General features: G+C 38.7%; 1 protein-coding gene across 1 annotated transcript; it reads right to left on the bottom strand.

Annotated features, from left to right (window-relative positions):
* Positions 1-733: 733 nt before the first annotated feature.
* Positions 734-11,892, bottom strand: pycr1b (pyrroline-5-carboxylate reductase 1b). The gene is made up of 9 exons (XM_084715999.1): positions 11,736-11,892; positions 10,630-10,723; positions 9,409-9,479; positions 9,054-9,233; positions 8,373-8,480; positions 8,180-8,293; positions 4,889-4,981; positions 3,784-3,947; positions 734-1,677 (listed from the first exon to the last, which is right to left on the bottom strand). Exons 2-9 carry the CDS (start codon positions 10,694-10,696, stop codon positions 1,503-1,505), a joined length of 972 nt encoding a protein of 323 aa, XP_084572125.1. The 5' UTR covers positions 10,697-10,723; positions 11,736-11,892; the 3' UTR covers positions 734-1,502.
* Between the last annotated feature and the right edge of the window lie 1,450 nt (positions 11,893-13,342).

Below are 13,342 nucleotides of genomic sequence, written 5' to 3'. Positions count from 1 at the left end.
GGCAGTCACATACCAGAGAAGACAGAATAGGACATGGGAAGAGTTTTGGATGACGAGTGAGTGAAATGTGTAAACGTAGCACTACAGCTAATGCCATTTACCAATAAGTGAGATGGTGTAATTATATTTGATAGTTAGTCCAGGGTCAATTTTAAGTCACTCACAACTGGCAGCTACATGAAGAGGGTAGTTTGAGCTTAGGAGACATGCGCAAATGGGTCATGTGATGAAAGGGTGCCATCTGCAGGAAAGGGTGCATATTTATTACTCACTTTTAGACTGTGTTCAGTCTTGAACTTCTAACTATGACCAAACCAAAAACTAACACACTAACTTATTTGTATTTGTTTCTGCTTCTTTAATATAGACTTTTGACCGGCAAACCAACTCAGGAGTTGATATGCCAAACAAAACAATACATGACATATAACATGGGGATAAAAACATCTAGAGCGATACAAAATTAGGACGGACTGATGGCTGATGTAATTCTTTTACATCATTATCTACATTAATATATTCTTGAACAAGTGTTTCATTGTGTAGATGAATTTCTTGTAGCACTTCCAGATAAAAATGTCACATTCCCCTTATGATAGAAAAATGTAACTTTGGGGCGAGAGGTTCAAGATAACAGTTCATGATATAGAGTCTAAGATGCACAATATCCTTAAGCACGACAAAAACTAAAACAAATGAACAGAGGGATCTGAGGAAAATGCTGACAGAGGTGTTTTAAAGCTTGGAATGACCTTTATATGTGAGAAATAACATTTTCTGGGAACAAAAGGCACAATGTTCTTAATGTGCTGGAAACTCCATTGTAATTGCAAAGAAGGTATCTTATCCATGATGCCCATAGTGTTCGTAAACAACAATGAAAAACAGCCAAATATATAGATGCAAATTATTTTGTTCGATCAATGTTTTTGTTAACAGTATAATACTGTTGGCCAAACAAACATAATTATTTGCACAAACAAAAGCAGGGTACATTAAGATTTACACTGTGGCTTCATTTTTTTTTTTAAAGATATTAAAGGCGTACATTAAGAGCTTGATGGTATCCCAGTCGCCATCTGCTGCCTGGTGTGTACCAGGATCCCATGATGGCTGCTGGGTCATTACCGTTTAACAGCCCTAGATAGTCTAGAGCCTGAACGTAGACAGACGACAGATTGTAAATGCACTTTTGCTCTTCAGTGTCTATGTGTAGACAGTAATCCTGTATCACAACATAAGGCTATAACTGTGTGCAATGCACCCAGAATACACCTGTGCTTGTGTGTAACACCATCGGGTCCACGGTCCACATGTAACTCAAGTATGAATAAATAATATGGCACTTTTGCCAATTTGGATGTGATTTCAGACCAGTTCTGAGTCCATTCTGAAACTGTTTGGTTGACCAGCTGTAGGAGATATAAGTATGTCCACATGTGTACACGTCTGTACGCTTAAATCTGTAATGTGTTTGTGTGCGTGTGCCTGCCTCCATGAACTCAATTCTTCTTGATCCCAGGGCTGCGAGTGTTGAACAGGCTGAGCCCAGCTCTGCCGTTCCCGTTAGCCACTCCGCTGACTGTGACCCCGGGCTGCTGGAGCACCTTGTCCAGCGTGGTTTTCTTAATGGCTGCTGGAGAGATGCGCTCCTGGTCTGCAAGAAACTGCAGCTCCCTGTGAGAAAAAGAGAAAGCCCAGTGTTAGATATACAGTACAACTCTAGCTGTGTGTGTGTGTGTGCGTGTGTGTGTGCGTGTGCGTGTGCGTGTGCGTGTGCGTGTGTGTGTGTGTGTGTGTGTGTCATGCAGCAACAGGCTTTAAAGTTGTATTTAGTTTCATATTACAGAGGCAAATCCTAACATACTTTGGGAATCCTGTCTTATCTTACTTTATTCCATCTGATCTCAGGTAAGAAAATCCTAAATACTCAATCCAACATCACTTATCAACTTTTATGCCTGTTACCCAGCAACCACTGTTCTCATCTCACCAAGCTAAGTCATTTTGTAACCGTTGGCGTTTCTGATTGAAACACAGCAAAACATATACTGAAACATACAAAAATAGGAGACAAAAACAGCAATGGCCACCGTTAGCTAGTTAGTAAGTTAGTTACTACTAGCCTACTGGTGGAAAAGTGAAAGTTAAGACCACTTAACAAAAGTTTGTAAAGTTTATTTAAAAATGTAATATTTTAGGAGGATAATGCACTTGTCCTGTCCTCAGTTAGGATAGGAACATCAACTTAGGAACTGTTCATCTGTAATGGATTTTTTCCTAAATCAGGTCTTAATCCTAATCAGCATGGTTACCAAACAGTTAAGATAGGAAGTTTCTGTACTATCACCCCTGGAACCTAAGTGGGGTCACGTGACATGCGTACAGCGCAAGAGAAAATTTTAAGCCTGAAATATTTTGATTTGTTAAGCATTCTTTTAAGTAAAAACATATCTCTAATATACACTGCCTGGGTTAAGAACCGTCCAACACATTATTAAAACCTAGAAGGATGGTGGTGAAACATCATCTTCAAGAAAGAAATGTGTTGTGATCGGAGATCACTTAAATGTTTGGTGAAATCAAATCATAAAAAAAATCAACAGCAGAACTCACGGCTATGTTTAATAGTGAAAGTGAGAGCATTTCCACACACACAATGTGAAGAGAACTTGAGGGATTGGGACTAAACAGCTGTGTAGCCTTAAAAAAAAACATCAAATTATCAGTGAGGCTAATCAGGAAAAAAGGCTTCAATTTGCTACAGAGCATAAAGATTGGACTCAGCGATGGAAAAAGGTCATGTGGTCTGTTGAGTCCAGATTTACCCTGTTCCAGAGTGATGGGGGCATCAGGGTAAGAAGAGAGGTGGATGAAGTGATGCTCCCATCATGCCTAGTGCCTACTGTACAAGCCTGTGAGGGCATTGTTATGATCTGGGGTTCCCTCAGTTGGTCAGCAATGTGTCCAAAAAATGAGGTTAGCTCACTACCTGAATATACTGAATGAACAGCTTTTTCCATCAATGGATGTTTTGTTTTTTCCTGATGGAACAGACATATTCCAAGATGACAATGCCAGGATTCATCTGGCTCAAAGTGGTTGAAAAATTAATGCAACTCTGGACAAAAATAAATGCTGTGACATTGCATAAGCTTATCGAAATGATGCCATGGTGAATTCATGCCATAATCAAAGCTAAAGGCGATCCAGTGAAATATTGGAGTGTGTAACTTTTTTGGGAGCAGGCAGTGTATAATCATTTCTATGTTGTTCCTTCCACTAAGCGTCTGTACACATGGTATAATAATACAGCTACTTGGCCAATATGATAAAATAATATATAGCTAACTAGCTTGCCATTATTGATGGATGCCTCACAGTGATTTAGTAGATTAGCTAGCTAACACGATTGCACGAGGATTCATGAGTGGCCTTTTGTCAATATTGTATTTTGGGTTTTTTTTACAAATGGGATGATTTAGCTTTGCTATTAATATGTTGGATTCATGTTAAAGTGTATTCTCAGACATATTCATTTTTTAGGGAAAAAAAACAATAGCAGTCACTCTGTTGAAGACCCATAGAAAACACAATAAATCAATTGAATAAAATATTAAGCAGATTAACAAGAAACTAAAACGATCTACAACATGTTCAGAAGTCAATTAGTTGTGGGAATTTTGAGGCTCAAGAACAGCAGTAGGTGAGAAAAAGTTGAGAAATCCAGTCCTGGTGATGGAGCAGATGTGTGATTTGCATTTATAGGGGCGAGTGCCTCACCGTGTCCTGATGCATGAAGCCTCCACTGCGTTGATCAGGAGGCTGCGGAAGCCGCCGCTCTCCAGGACATGCAGGGCGTGGATGGTGGCGCCCCCTGGTGAGCACACGTTGTCCTTCAGCTGGCCGGGGTGCTGTTCTGAGTCCAGCAGCATCTTAGCTGCTCCCTGAGGAGGAACAGGAACATGAGAATGAACTTAAGAAAGACACGGAGATAAGGCATTTACACAAAGGACCACCTCTTGTTTCCTCCTGCATGGCCATGGAGTGCTGATACAGCGTACCATCCTGAGCAGCAGAGATGCTTTTGTCATCATTATGATGCCAGCGGTGCACATGAGCATTTCAATGTAGAATTATTCACAAACAAAGATGAAGTTCCTCCAGGAGATGAAGTCAAATTGAATGTACAGTCAGTAAAACATGTAAAAGGCAGCCCTTCTTCCAGGTTGCCCGTTGGTTTAGCATATGTGAACATGACTATGCAACTACAGTGCTTTTGGTGAGTGTTTCCCGCAGACGCGTGTGTAAACAAGAGGAGACACTCAGACCAAGAGTGTTTACTGCCTGCAACAAATAACAACATCTGAAAAGACTCCCGCAGAAAAAAAGGCAAAACACAGAACACTGCTCATAAAAATGCAGAAAGGAGCTGAACACACTGAGACAGTCTGAAGCAGCTGCCGAGATGACAAAAACTGTTTGAAGCGAATCATTTCTACTCATCTATGTTGACAAATTATGATCACAACAGTGTTTGTGGTAACAGAAAAGAGTAATATCTGTGTTGATAACCTTGGTTAAAAACAGCAACTTTCAATCACCTGTGTAGACCCTGCAGACAGCAGCTCCATGTTGATTGTTGATTTTTAGTCTTTAGTCAGAAGGGTTTTATTTTTCTGGAGTTTCATCATTTTCAGTGAATTTAAGTCAGCAGTGATAAGACAGTAGAAATGTTTGTTGCTGTGAAAGCAGCAACTCAGTCCCACTGTGTTCTCTGCCTCTAAATATGCAGATGACCAGTGAAACAGAACAGACAGTGAAAGACGTGTTAATACCAGACACACACACACACACACACATAAAAAAAAGACTAAACACAACTGACCAATAGAGCCTGAGCTCCAAGCCTGACTGCCAGTCTCCTGGGCAGACCCATCTTCACTCCTCCGTCTGCGAGAGCATCCAGCGCTGTGAACGCCTGTTAAAATAAATACACATTAACACATACACACAGTTGCAGATTTAGGCAGCAGTGTCATCACATATTTAACAAATGTACAACCACAAAAAACAGGGTTCCTACACACGCTTCATTTCAAATTATCACACTTTTCCAGGCTAAAATTTCTAGACCATATTTGACTAGCTGTCTTTTCCCATTTTGAATCCTTCACCAACCAGGTTTTATATTTGGGATTGTCAAGCCAGCCCTTGCTACCTACACTTATTATCTATACTATTATTTTCTCTTAATATATTGAATAAATATATTATTGTTCCACCATATTTCTAAACTCTTTTAAAAATAAGAACTGAAAATGAGTTTGAAAGTTAAATAATTAAATTTTCATGCGCAGCCGTCTTTATTCACTGTGTCCATGGAAACGATGATGGAGACAGCATAAAGATGTAGGTTCTTACACAACTCATCAACAGAGCTTTCCACAAGACTCTTCCATCATATACGCTTATTTTAATTATTGGCTATTTTAGTTAGTTTGCCTAAAGAAGACTTCTTGTGTGTTGTAGCCCACACAGACTGTAAGTAACTATTAATATTTAAAACTGCAACTACTCCCAACTGATCACACTGATCAGAACATGATTAAGGGAATCTGACACTAGTCCACATAATCAGCCAGTGGCAAAAAAACTCTACCATTCTATTCTATAAGTGTTCTATAACACTTTAAATAGTAAAATTACAGTGTGGGGCTGAGGCAGAGTCTACGTTTTCCTCATACGACACAGGCCTGTTGCTTTGACAATATTCCCTGCGCTGGCTGCTTGCTCCAAATGAGTGTGTTTTTTTTAAATTAGAATTAGAATTTTATATTTCAGAAAGCAGAATAGGGGAAACAATTTGGAAACACAAATATTTTTCCATACTGACTTTTCCTTTTTCAATACATATCATGAACTGGAAATTACTTAAATCAAATTCAACACTTTTCCATATTGCATATAAACAGTCTGATTTATAAAGAATTTGAGTCAAAAGATGAGGGTTAGTCCATCTTCCTTTCTATCTTCCTTATTATTAAGCCTCCAGTCAGCAGAGTCTGAGGAAGAACAATAAGTTGACTCTTTAACATCCACTTAATTAAAAGTTACCTCACAGTTTGGATGGCCAAAAATGTATTCAGACACTGTCAGGCCTATATTTAAAAATACCTGTCTACAGCACAAGCTCTATCCAAACAGCAGATAAAACCCACCGACACAATTATTCTTAATTTCCTCACCGCTACACACCTCTGTCTGCTATGCAGTGCGTTTGACGTGACCGTTTTATAAAGCAGGAATGATTGAGAATTGGGGATAACTGGAAGATACGCACACAGCAGTACAAGCCATTACCACAGCTGGGCTCCCTCATATTATCTAACGGAGACATTCAATAGAGAAAAATGTATCCTGATTCAGAAAAACGTTAGCACACATTTGATTTCTTCCCCTGGCACTGTTTTTCCTGTCTACACGTCAAGTCTGAAAACATCTATGAAGTAATATCTCCAGTCATTCTGTTTAATCAAAGTCCATCAACACACCAAAAAACACATTTAAAAAGTCCAATGTGTAAAGCTGATTGGATTTATTGGCAGAATGTGGCAGAAATTAAATAGAATATTCATAAATATGTTTTCATTAGTGTATAATCACTTGAAAATAGGAATCGTTGTGTCTACAGATATACAGCCTTCCATGAGTCTCGTGGCCGCTGTAGATTCTCCTACACGCTTGGAAGGGGAGGTGAGACAAGGAGTTTGCATTCTGCAAACTCACCGCTAGATGCCGCTTAAGTCTACACACTGGTCCTTTAAAGCAGTTGTTCTCAAACAGGGGTCCACAGACCTCTAGGGGTCTGCAGCACTCTGTCAGGGGGTCAGTGAAAAGTTTTCAAATGTATTAATTTAAACTGTCACGATATTAAAAAAATATTGATTGATCCATATATTTATTTTTTACCAAATGCTTCATTATAATTTGCATTTGTTTTATGATAAGACTTAGCAATCATTAGTTATTTACACAAAGTATTTTCTTTTCACAAACAATCTTAGCTGCCTATCAAGTCCCAGGCTAGGCCTATTATTGTTCTTTTTTTTTATTTTTTTATTAGTCCTATTTTATCTTGTCTACTATGTACGTTTCATATTTTTATTTTACATTATTTAAAATAATCAGAATCCAATTTTTATTTTATGAAAACACTAAGAGTGAAACACACTCTCTTGGTAGGCTCCATCACATTATTTTAAGGGACATACATGAGGGGGTCCCCAGTATATTTTATATCTTGTAAGAGGTCATTAGCTGGGGGAAAAAAAAGAGAACCTCTGCTTTGATGGGATTTGCTATGGAGTTTGGTTGCTTTGAAGAGAGCAACGGCTGTCTGATGGCAGAGTAAAGCCGTGAAAATATTCTAAATATAGCATACACTTAAGCTGATATTGATTTTTTTAAGTGGACCTTTATACCTTTGGTTGATGCTGTTTCCATGTTTCTCAAAACTGGGGGCGTGCCGACCGCCATCTACAGTAGGTAATACAATGACTGAGTGCTTCATATAGCCTCACTTAAATAATCCAAACTATCCCTTTAAGTAATTCATCAAGTAAAAATACCACAGATTTGCTGCTTACAGCTTTAAAAATTTGATTACTTTTCTCTAAATCCAATTATGAATTGACTGCAAAGAGTTTCTGATCTTGTCATTATTTTTGATATTATATAGACTACATAATTTATCAAAAAACAAGTGATAGATAATAAAAATAAACAGTCATTAGTTTAAGCTCTGACTACAAAGTTTGACAGCTGTAGATAAAGATAAGTAATGGCAACCAGTCCTCCAAAAACACTGCACATCAGATAATCCGAATAAGTCTCTGTAGCCCTTTGAGTGCATAAAAAAAGACCTGTGCAAAAAAAAAGGATCCTGATAGAGAAGCTGCGATCAATCCTTTGACTGTTGACATAAAGTTTAATCACCAGCTGCAGCAGGCTCCTGTCTAGTCTATTTTAAGATCAAGATTTACACAGATTATTATACCAGATCACATGGTATTTGCTCACACCTCTCTCTGTGACAACTTTTATTCTGATTCTGGGAGGATCCATCACACTTCACACACAACCCTTGTGACATACAGACAGCCCTGAAGTTACTTACATAGGCTGGTCCACTGCCACTCAGACCAGTGACGGCGTCAATGAGGTCCTCCTCCACTTCCGTGCAGAAACCCACGCTGGCCATCAGCTGCTCCAGCAACTTGCCGTCCTCCACCTGAAAGAGGGAGGACAACATGTTGGTGAGAACTAGTCAAAAACACAGCTCCATTAACTCATCGGATTCTCCACTTCACCTCTGCATGAGTCCCAGTGGCGTAGACTGTAGCTCCTTCTTTCACCACCACCGGAGTATTCGTCATACACCTCATGACTTTAGGAGCTGAACGGTACTGAAGCAACTTCTGTAAAGTCACAAAGAATAGGATCAGAGGATAGGTGTGTTGAGGAGGCAGGATCCAAAACAATTTAGTCAATTAAGTTGATTGATTAATCGATTATTAAACAACCATTAAATTAATGGACAACTATTCTGATAATCGATTCATTGTTTTGAGTCATTAAAAGAAAAAAGTCTAAATTCTCTGATTTCAGCTTCTTAAATGTGAATATTTTCTGACAGCAAATTGAATATCTTTGGGTTGTGGAAAAAACAAGACATCATCTCAGGCTTTTGGAAACACAGATCAATATTTATCACCATTTTCTGGACCAAACAAATAATCAACTAATAGAGAAAATAATCAACAGACTAACCGATAATGAAAATAATCATTAATGAATTTAATTTGAAATAGGGAGGGCCAGGGGAAAAAACATAGATCACAGTGAGGTTTGAGAAGAGGACAGAAAAGACTGGTGAGGCTGGTTTTGACTAAAAGATAATTGGGCTAAAACAGAACCACAAACTGCACACTACAGATGGAGACACCTGGAGCTTGTGAAACTAAATCTGGATTACAGAGGCAGACGCAGACCTTCTCTATGGAGTTGATGGTAACTCCCGCCGCACAGGACACTATGAGATGACGGTCCTCGATGTCTGGGCCAATCTCATCCAGAACAAAGGGAATGATGTGAGGTTTCACAGCCAGGAAGAGCACATCACTCTTACTGACGGTCTCTTTGTTGCTAGTCGTCAAGTTCACTCCCATTTTCTGCAGAAGAAGAAAAAGGAATTGGTGATGATGAAAAAAGGAGGTTAAGGAAAAGGAAGTAAGCAAACAGAATTATTACAGCAATATGGCCCTCCTAGACAACCCTACACACACTCACACCAATGTTTCCATTTCACTTCCAGTCACACAACAAAGCAGAAAGTCGTCTTCTCACCCTCAGCCCTGTCACAGTGGGTAGGTCTGTGTCTGGGGAGCTGGCTGTAATCCTGTGTGTAGCAATAACACCTGGAGAGGCAGACAGGAGGAAGTGGACGGTGAGCTATGAGGATGTACAAGATGTGAAATGACAAATGTAAGATTAGACCTTACTGATCCCCTGTGGAGATCACCGATCCACCGTTTTTCAGTTCCAGACCATTTCCAATACCTGAATTTAGATATCTGCAGATAACTGACAAAACATCATTGACCCCTCAACCAAACATTACAGGTTGCTGTTTTTTTCTGTGTTTTGAGAGTAAATACCTCCAATATTAAGGACAAGTTGAATTAGCCAACTTTCATGAGCTCACTCAGTTTCAGGCTGTCTCATGTTGAATTATGACGAGTTCATAATCCAGTGTAAACTGCACTGTCTGTACGTCTAACTTAGAGAAATTTAAGAGACAAAAAATGATGGGTACTACTGGATGTCTTTGAAGAACTTACTAATTACTAATTGATTAACTGGTGCTCTAACATTTTTCATCTTATTTTTTATTTGTTCTGCTAATGTAATCCAGATCTCCAGGAGGAAGGGAAAAAATCATTTATTAATTAATTGATCAGTTGTCAACTATTAAATGCTAACTATTCTGATAGTCGATTCATTATTTTGAAAGATTTTTTTTTTCTTTAAGAAAAATGTCGAAATTCTCTGATTTTAGCTTCTTAAATATTAATATTTTCTGGCTTCTTCAGTCCTCCATGACATTAAACTGAATATCTTTGGGCTATGGATATTTAAGGACGTCAACTTTGGGAAAGAGTGCTATTTGCACCATTTTCTGACATTTTATTGACCAAACAACTAATCGATTATTCAAGAAAAATTAAAAGTTAAAAAAAAAATGTTATTTTGCCTGACCCTAGTGAAAACCTAAACACAAAGTCAAAATAGATGGTCTGTGCATTACAGTTCTTCTTCTTCTTTTCAAGAGTTGTCATGATATCAGACTTTCAAACCTTTAGCTATGGGCTCACACCTGCATCATTATATATGTACAGTATAACTAACTAAAAACTACTACAGAATCTGGATCAGTACGTTGATCTGTGATGTCAGTCTGACATTTGATGAGTGAATTACTCCAAAACCTGTTGCGTATGATTTGACATCAGTGACTTTAGATTAAGTTCAAGGCAAAGGTTGCACAATAAAGGAAAGTGGCCTCACCTGCAGCTGTGAAGCCTTTGACCAGTGCATGAGCCAGCTGGCCCGCTCCAATGAATCCAACACTCATCCTGTTAGATGATGTGGCTTCTTTGACCTGTAAAATTCAGTCAGAGTATATTGGCAGACTGCCATGCATTTCAATGGACAAACACCCTAACATAGCAGGGCTGCATGATATGGTTAAAAAAAAAATATCATATTCATCTCATAATGAATTAACGGGACTTATCATTTTGCATCACCTCCATTTTCACTGGAAGAAAAACAATTAAAATCATGATGATGTGACATTTGTTGGGGTCTGTATCAAACAAACTACAGTACTTCATTGTAGTGTTATTTTGTCACACTTTTTTCTTTTATCAAAAAAATGCAGCTTTGATTTGGATATTGCACTTTGCACTTCCCATATTGAGATTTTGATATTATTTTGTTTAATTGTGAGGCCCTCCTAACACACAATACACCTTTCAGATTTCTCCTCTGACCAAAAGTGAAGCCTTGTTAATTTGAACTTTTTTCCATAAATTAAAAAGCAGAGAGACAGGCTTTGGTGATGATGTAATCTGAAGAAAAATCCTGGAGCCGGCCCACAGACAGTGACTTATGATGAAACACTTCTTCTGACACTCTGGCAGCACCCATGGGTGATTTTATTGGAATACGGGCATATTTGTTTATCTACAGCTCCGACCTTTACATTCAAATCAGGTTAGTTTGCATAAAACAAACAAAAAAAACGTCCGAGCCCACAGATTCAATCATTTTAGTCTAACATAGTCTGTACAGTGTCATCTGATGACATCTTCAAGTGTAAGTCAAAGTGTTGATTTTCAGCTGAGTTTAGCGTTAAAACATTATTATTCAGAGTCACCGATTAATCACAATTAAAACTCTGTTTCACTGTTAGCTTTGCCTTTTAACACTGTCTTTTTGACTGTTTGCTAGCAAGCCACACATTTATCCAGCGCTAACGAGTTGATGCTGATAGCATTTACAAGCTAGCCGATGACCGCCTGTCCGCGGCTAGCTGCTCTCTTAGCTAGGTTTCACAGCAGGAAATGAATGACAAATACGACACATTCATGTAACACGGAGACAGCTACCTTTCTAGACGTTTCAGCCGAGGCTCCTGACTTCACAGACGTAAGTTGACGACGGGACCGTTATTTCCCAGCGGCGGAAAAAAACTGAAAATACCACTTTTTGTGTCAACGTGGCTTCCTTTTTACTCAACCCCAATGTGCTCCATGACTGTAACGGACAGCGTCGCTAGCCAATCACGACAGAGACGCGCTGAGCTTCAGACCAATGAGAAAGCGTATCACAAAATAAGGGCGGGGTTTCACGCTCCGTCACGCCCAGTTTCATCAGATCTCTGGGTTGTAGCCCGGCAAAGCTGGCAGGGAGAATGTGGGTCAAATATAAGAACGGTGTTGTGTAAAAGTAGGTTATGTTTATGATGGCCAAAGTTAGTAACGACAGTAGCTATTCAGACCATGTATGACTGATTCAACACGGATAGACTGGACTTGAGTGTGGTTGGACTTATACTGCTGTTGTGTCTCTCTTCAATGAAAACTGTCCCTTACAAAAACACTTATTAAGACACTACAGAGGCCCCATCTCACCATCTCAGTACTCACGCATACATAAACACCTGCACTCAACCCAAAGATAGGTTCGTATAATGTTACACAGATAGATAGTAACATCACAGTCTATAAATCCTTCAATGATCTGGGTTATGTTTGCACAACATAAAAAATGAAATGCCACGCAGACCTGTTATAAATTATTCCTGTCTTTACTGTCTCTTTACTAAAACCATCGTAGTAAATAAATTACTAAATGAATATATCATGACTACAACGTGTATAATGTCCATACATGTACTTACAGAACTCATTCAGCCCAGTTGTTAATCCCAGGTCCAGTTACATCAACATGTAGGGGAGACCAGGGGCAATTAAAAGAGACAATTTCAATACAAAGTTTAGATTACTTCAAATGTAAACTTACATCCATTTTATCTGTATGTTATTGGTTAACTATTAACATTAACAAAATGTGCCAATATAGGTTTTGCTAGCTAGTTTATAAGATTTTTATCATGGCAGCAAGATCAGGAGCAATGTTAAAACAACACCGAGCCGGTGTAAGCACCTTGTTTGCCTGTGTTGACACACCTTTCTATCAGAAAATGAACATATTTTTCTAAAATTAAATGTAAAATTACTTTTAACTAAATTCAAATTATTAAAATATAGTTACCTCAAGGGCTGGATATCAGTAATAAACACGTTTAAGATCTCAGTTGAAATAACCCAGTACCAAGTAGTGGTGAATCCTTTCCAGTCAAGCAATACCTGCATTTAATCCTTTTGGTACCCAGGTCCAGAAAGCCAATTAATGTCAGCATTCTTCATAAAGAAGAACCTTTGAAAAAAAGGTACCAGATGAAGTATTCAGTTGGTATCACTTTAAGGGTGCTGACACTGATACTGGTGGCGTAATTTTTTAAATGATACCCGGCCCAGTTACCACTAAAATAGCTGGTGAGTTTTCTTGCTTTGAATGCATACACTGGATGACATCTAAAAGAATTTGTACCGTATACAAGACTAGACGAGTGTACTCAGTAGAGTGCAGATCCCCACCAGGCAACAAACACACCTACTGGTGAAGCACCCACTGCAATGTCACTACAACT

The sequence above is a fragment of the Lutjanus erythropterus genome, chromosome 3, assembly GCF_056507025.1.
Source record: "Lutjanus erythropterus isolate fLutEry1 chromosome 3, fLutEry1.hap2, whole genome shotgun sequence".
Classification (NCBI taxonomy): domain Eukaryota; kingdom Metazoa; phylum Chordata; class Actinopteri; order Lutjaniformes; family Lutjanidae; genus Lutjanus; species Lutjanus erythropterus.
The sequence above is the reverse complement of the archived record's forward strand: the minus strand, read 5'-3'. Positions and strand labels throughout refer to the sequence as shown.

Coding starts and splice junctions, on each gene's coding strand:
- pycr1b (XM_084715999.1), bottom strand. CDS start 10,696: ATGAGTGTTGGATTCATTGGAGCGGGCCAGCTGGCTCATGCACTGGTC. Junction 9,234..9,408: donor CCACTGTGACAGGGCTGAGG/GTGAGAAGACGA, acceptor CTTCTTCTGCAG/AAAATGGGAGTGAACTTGAC. Junction 1,678..3,783: donor GCTTCATGCATCAGGACACG/GTGAGGCACTCG, acceptor TTTTTCTCACAG/GGAGCTGCAGTTTCTTGCAG.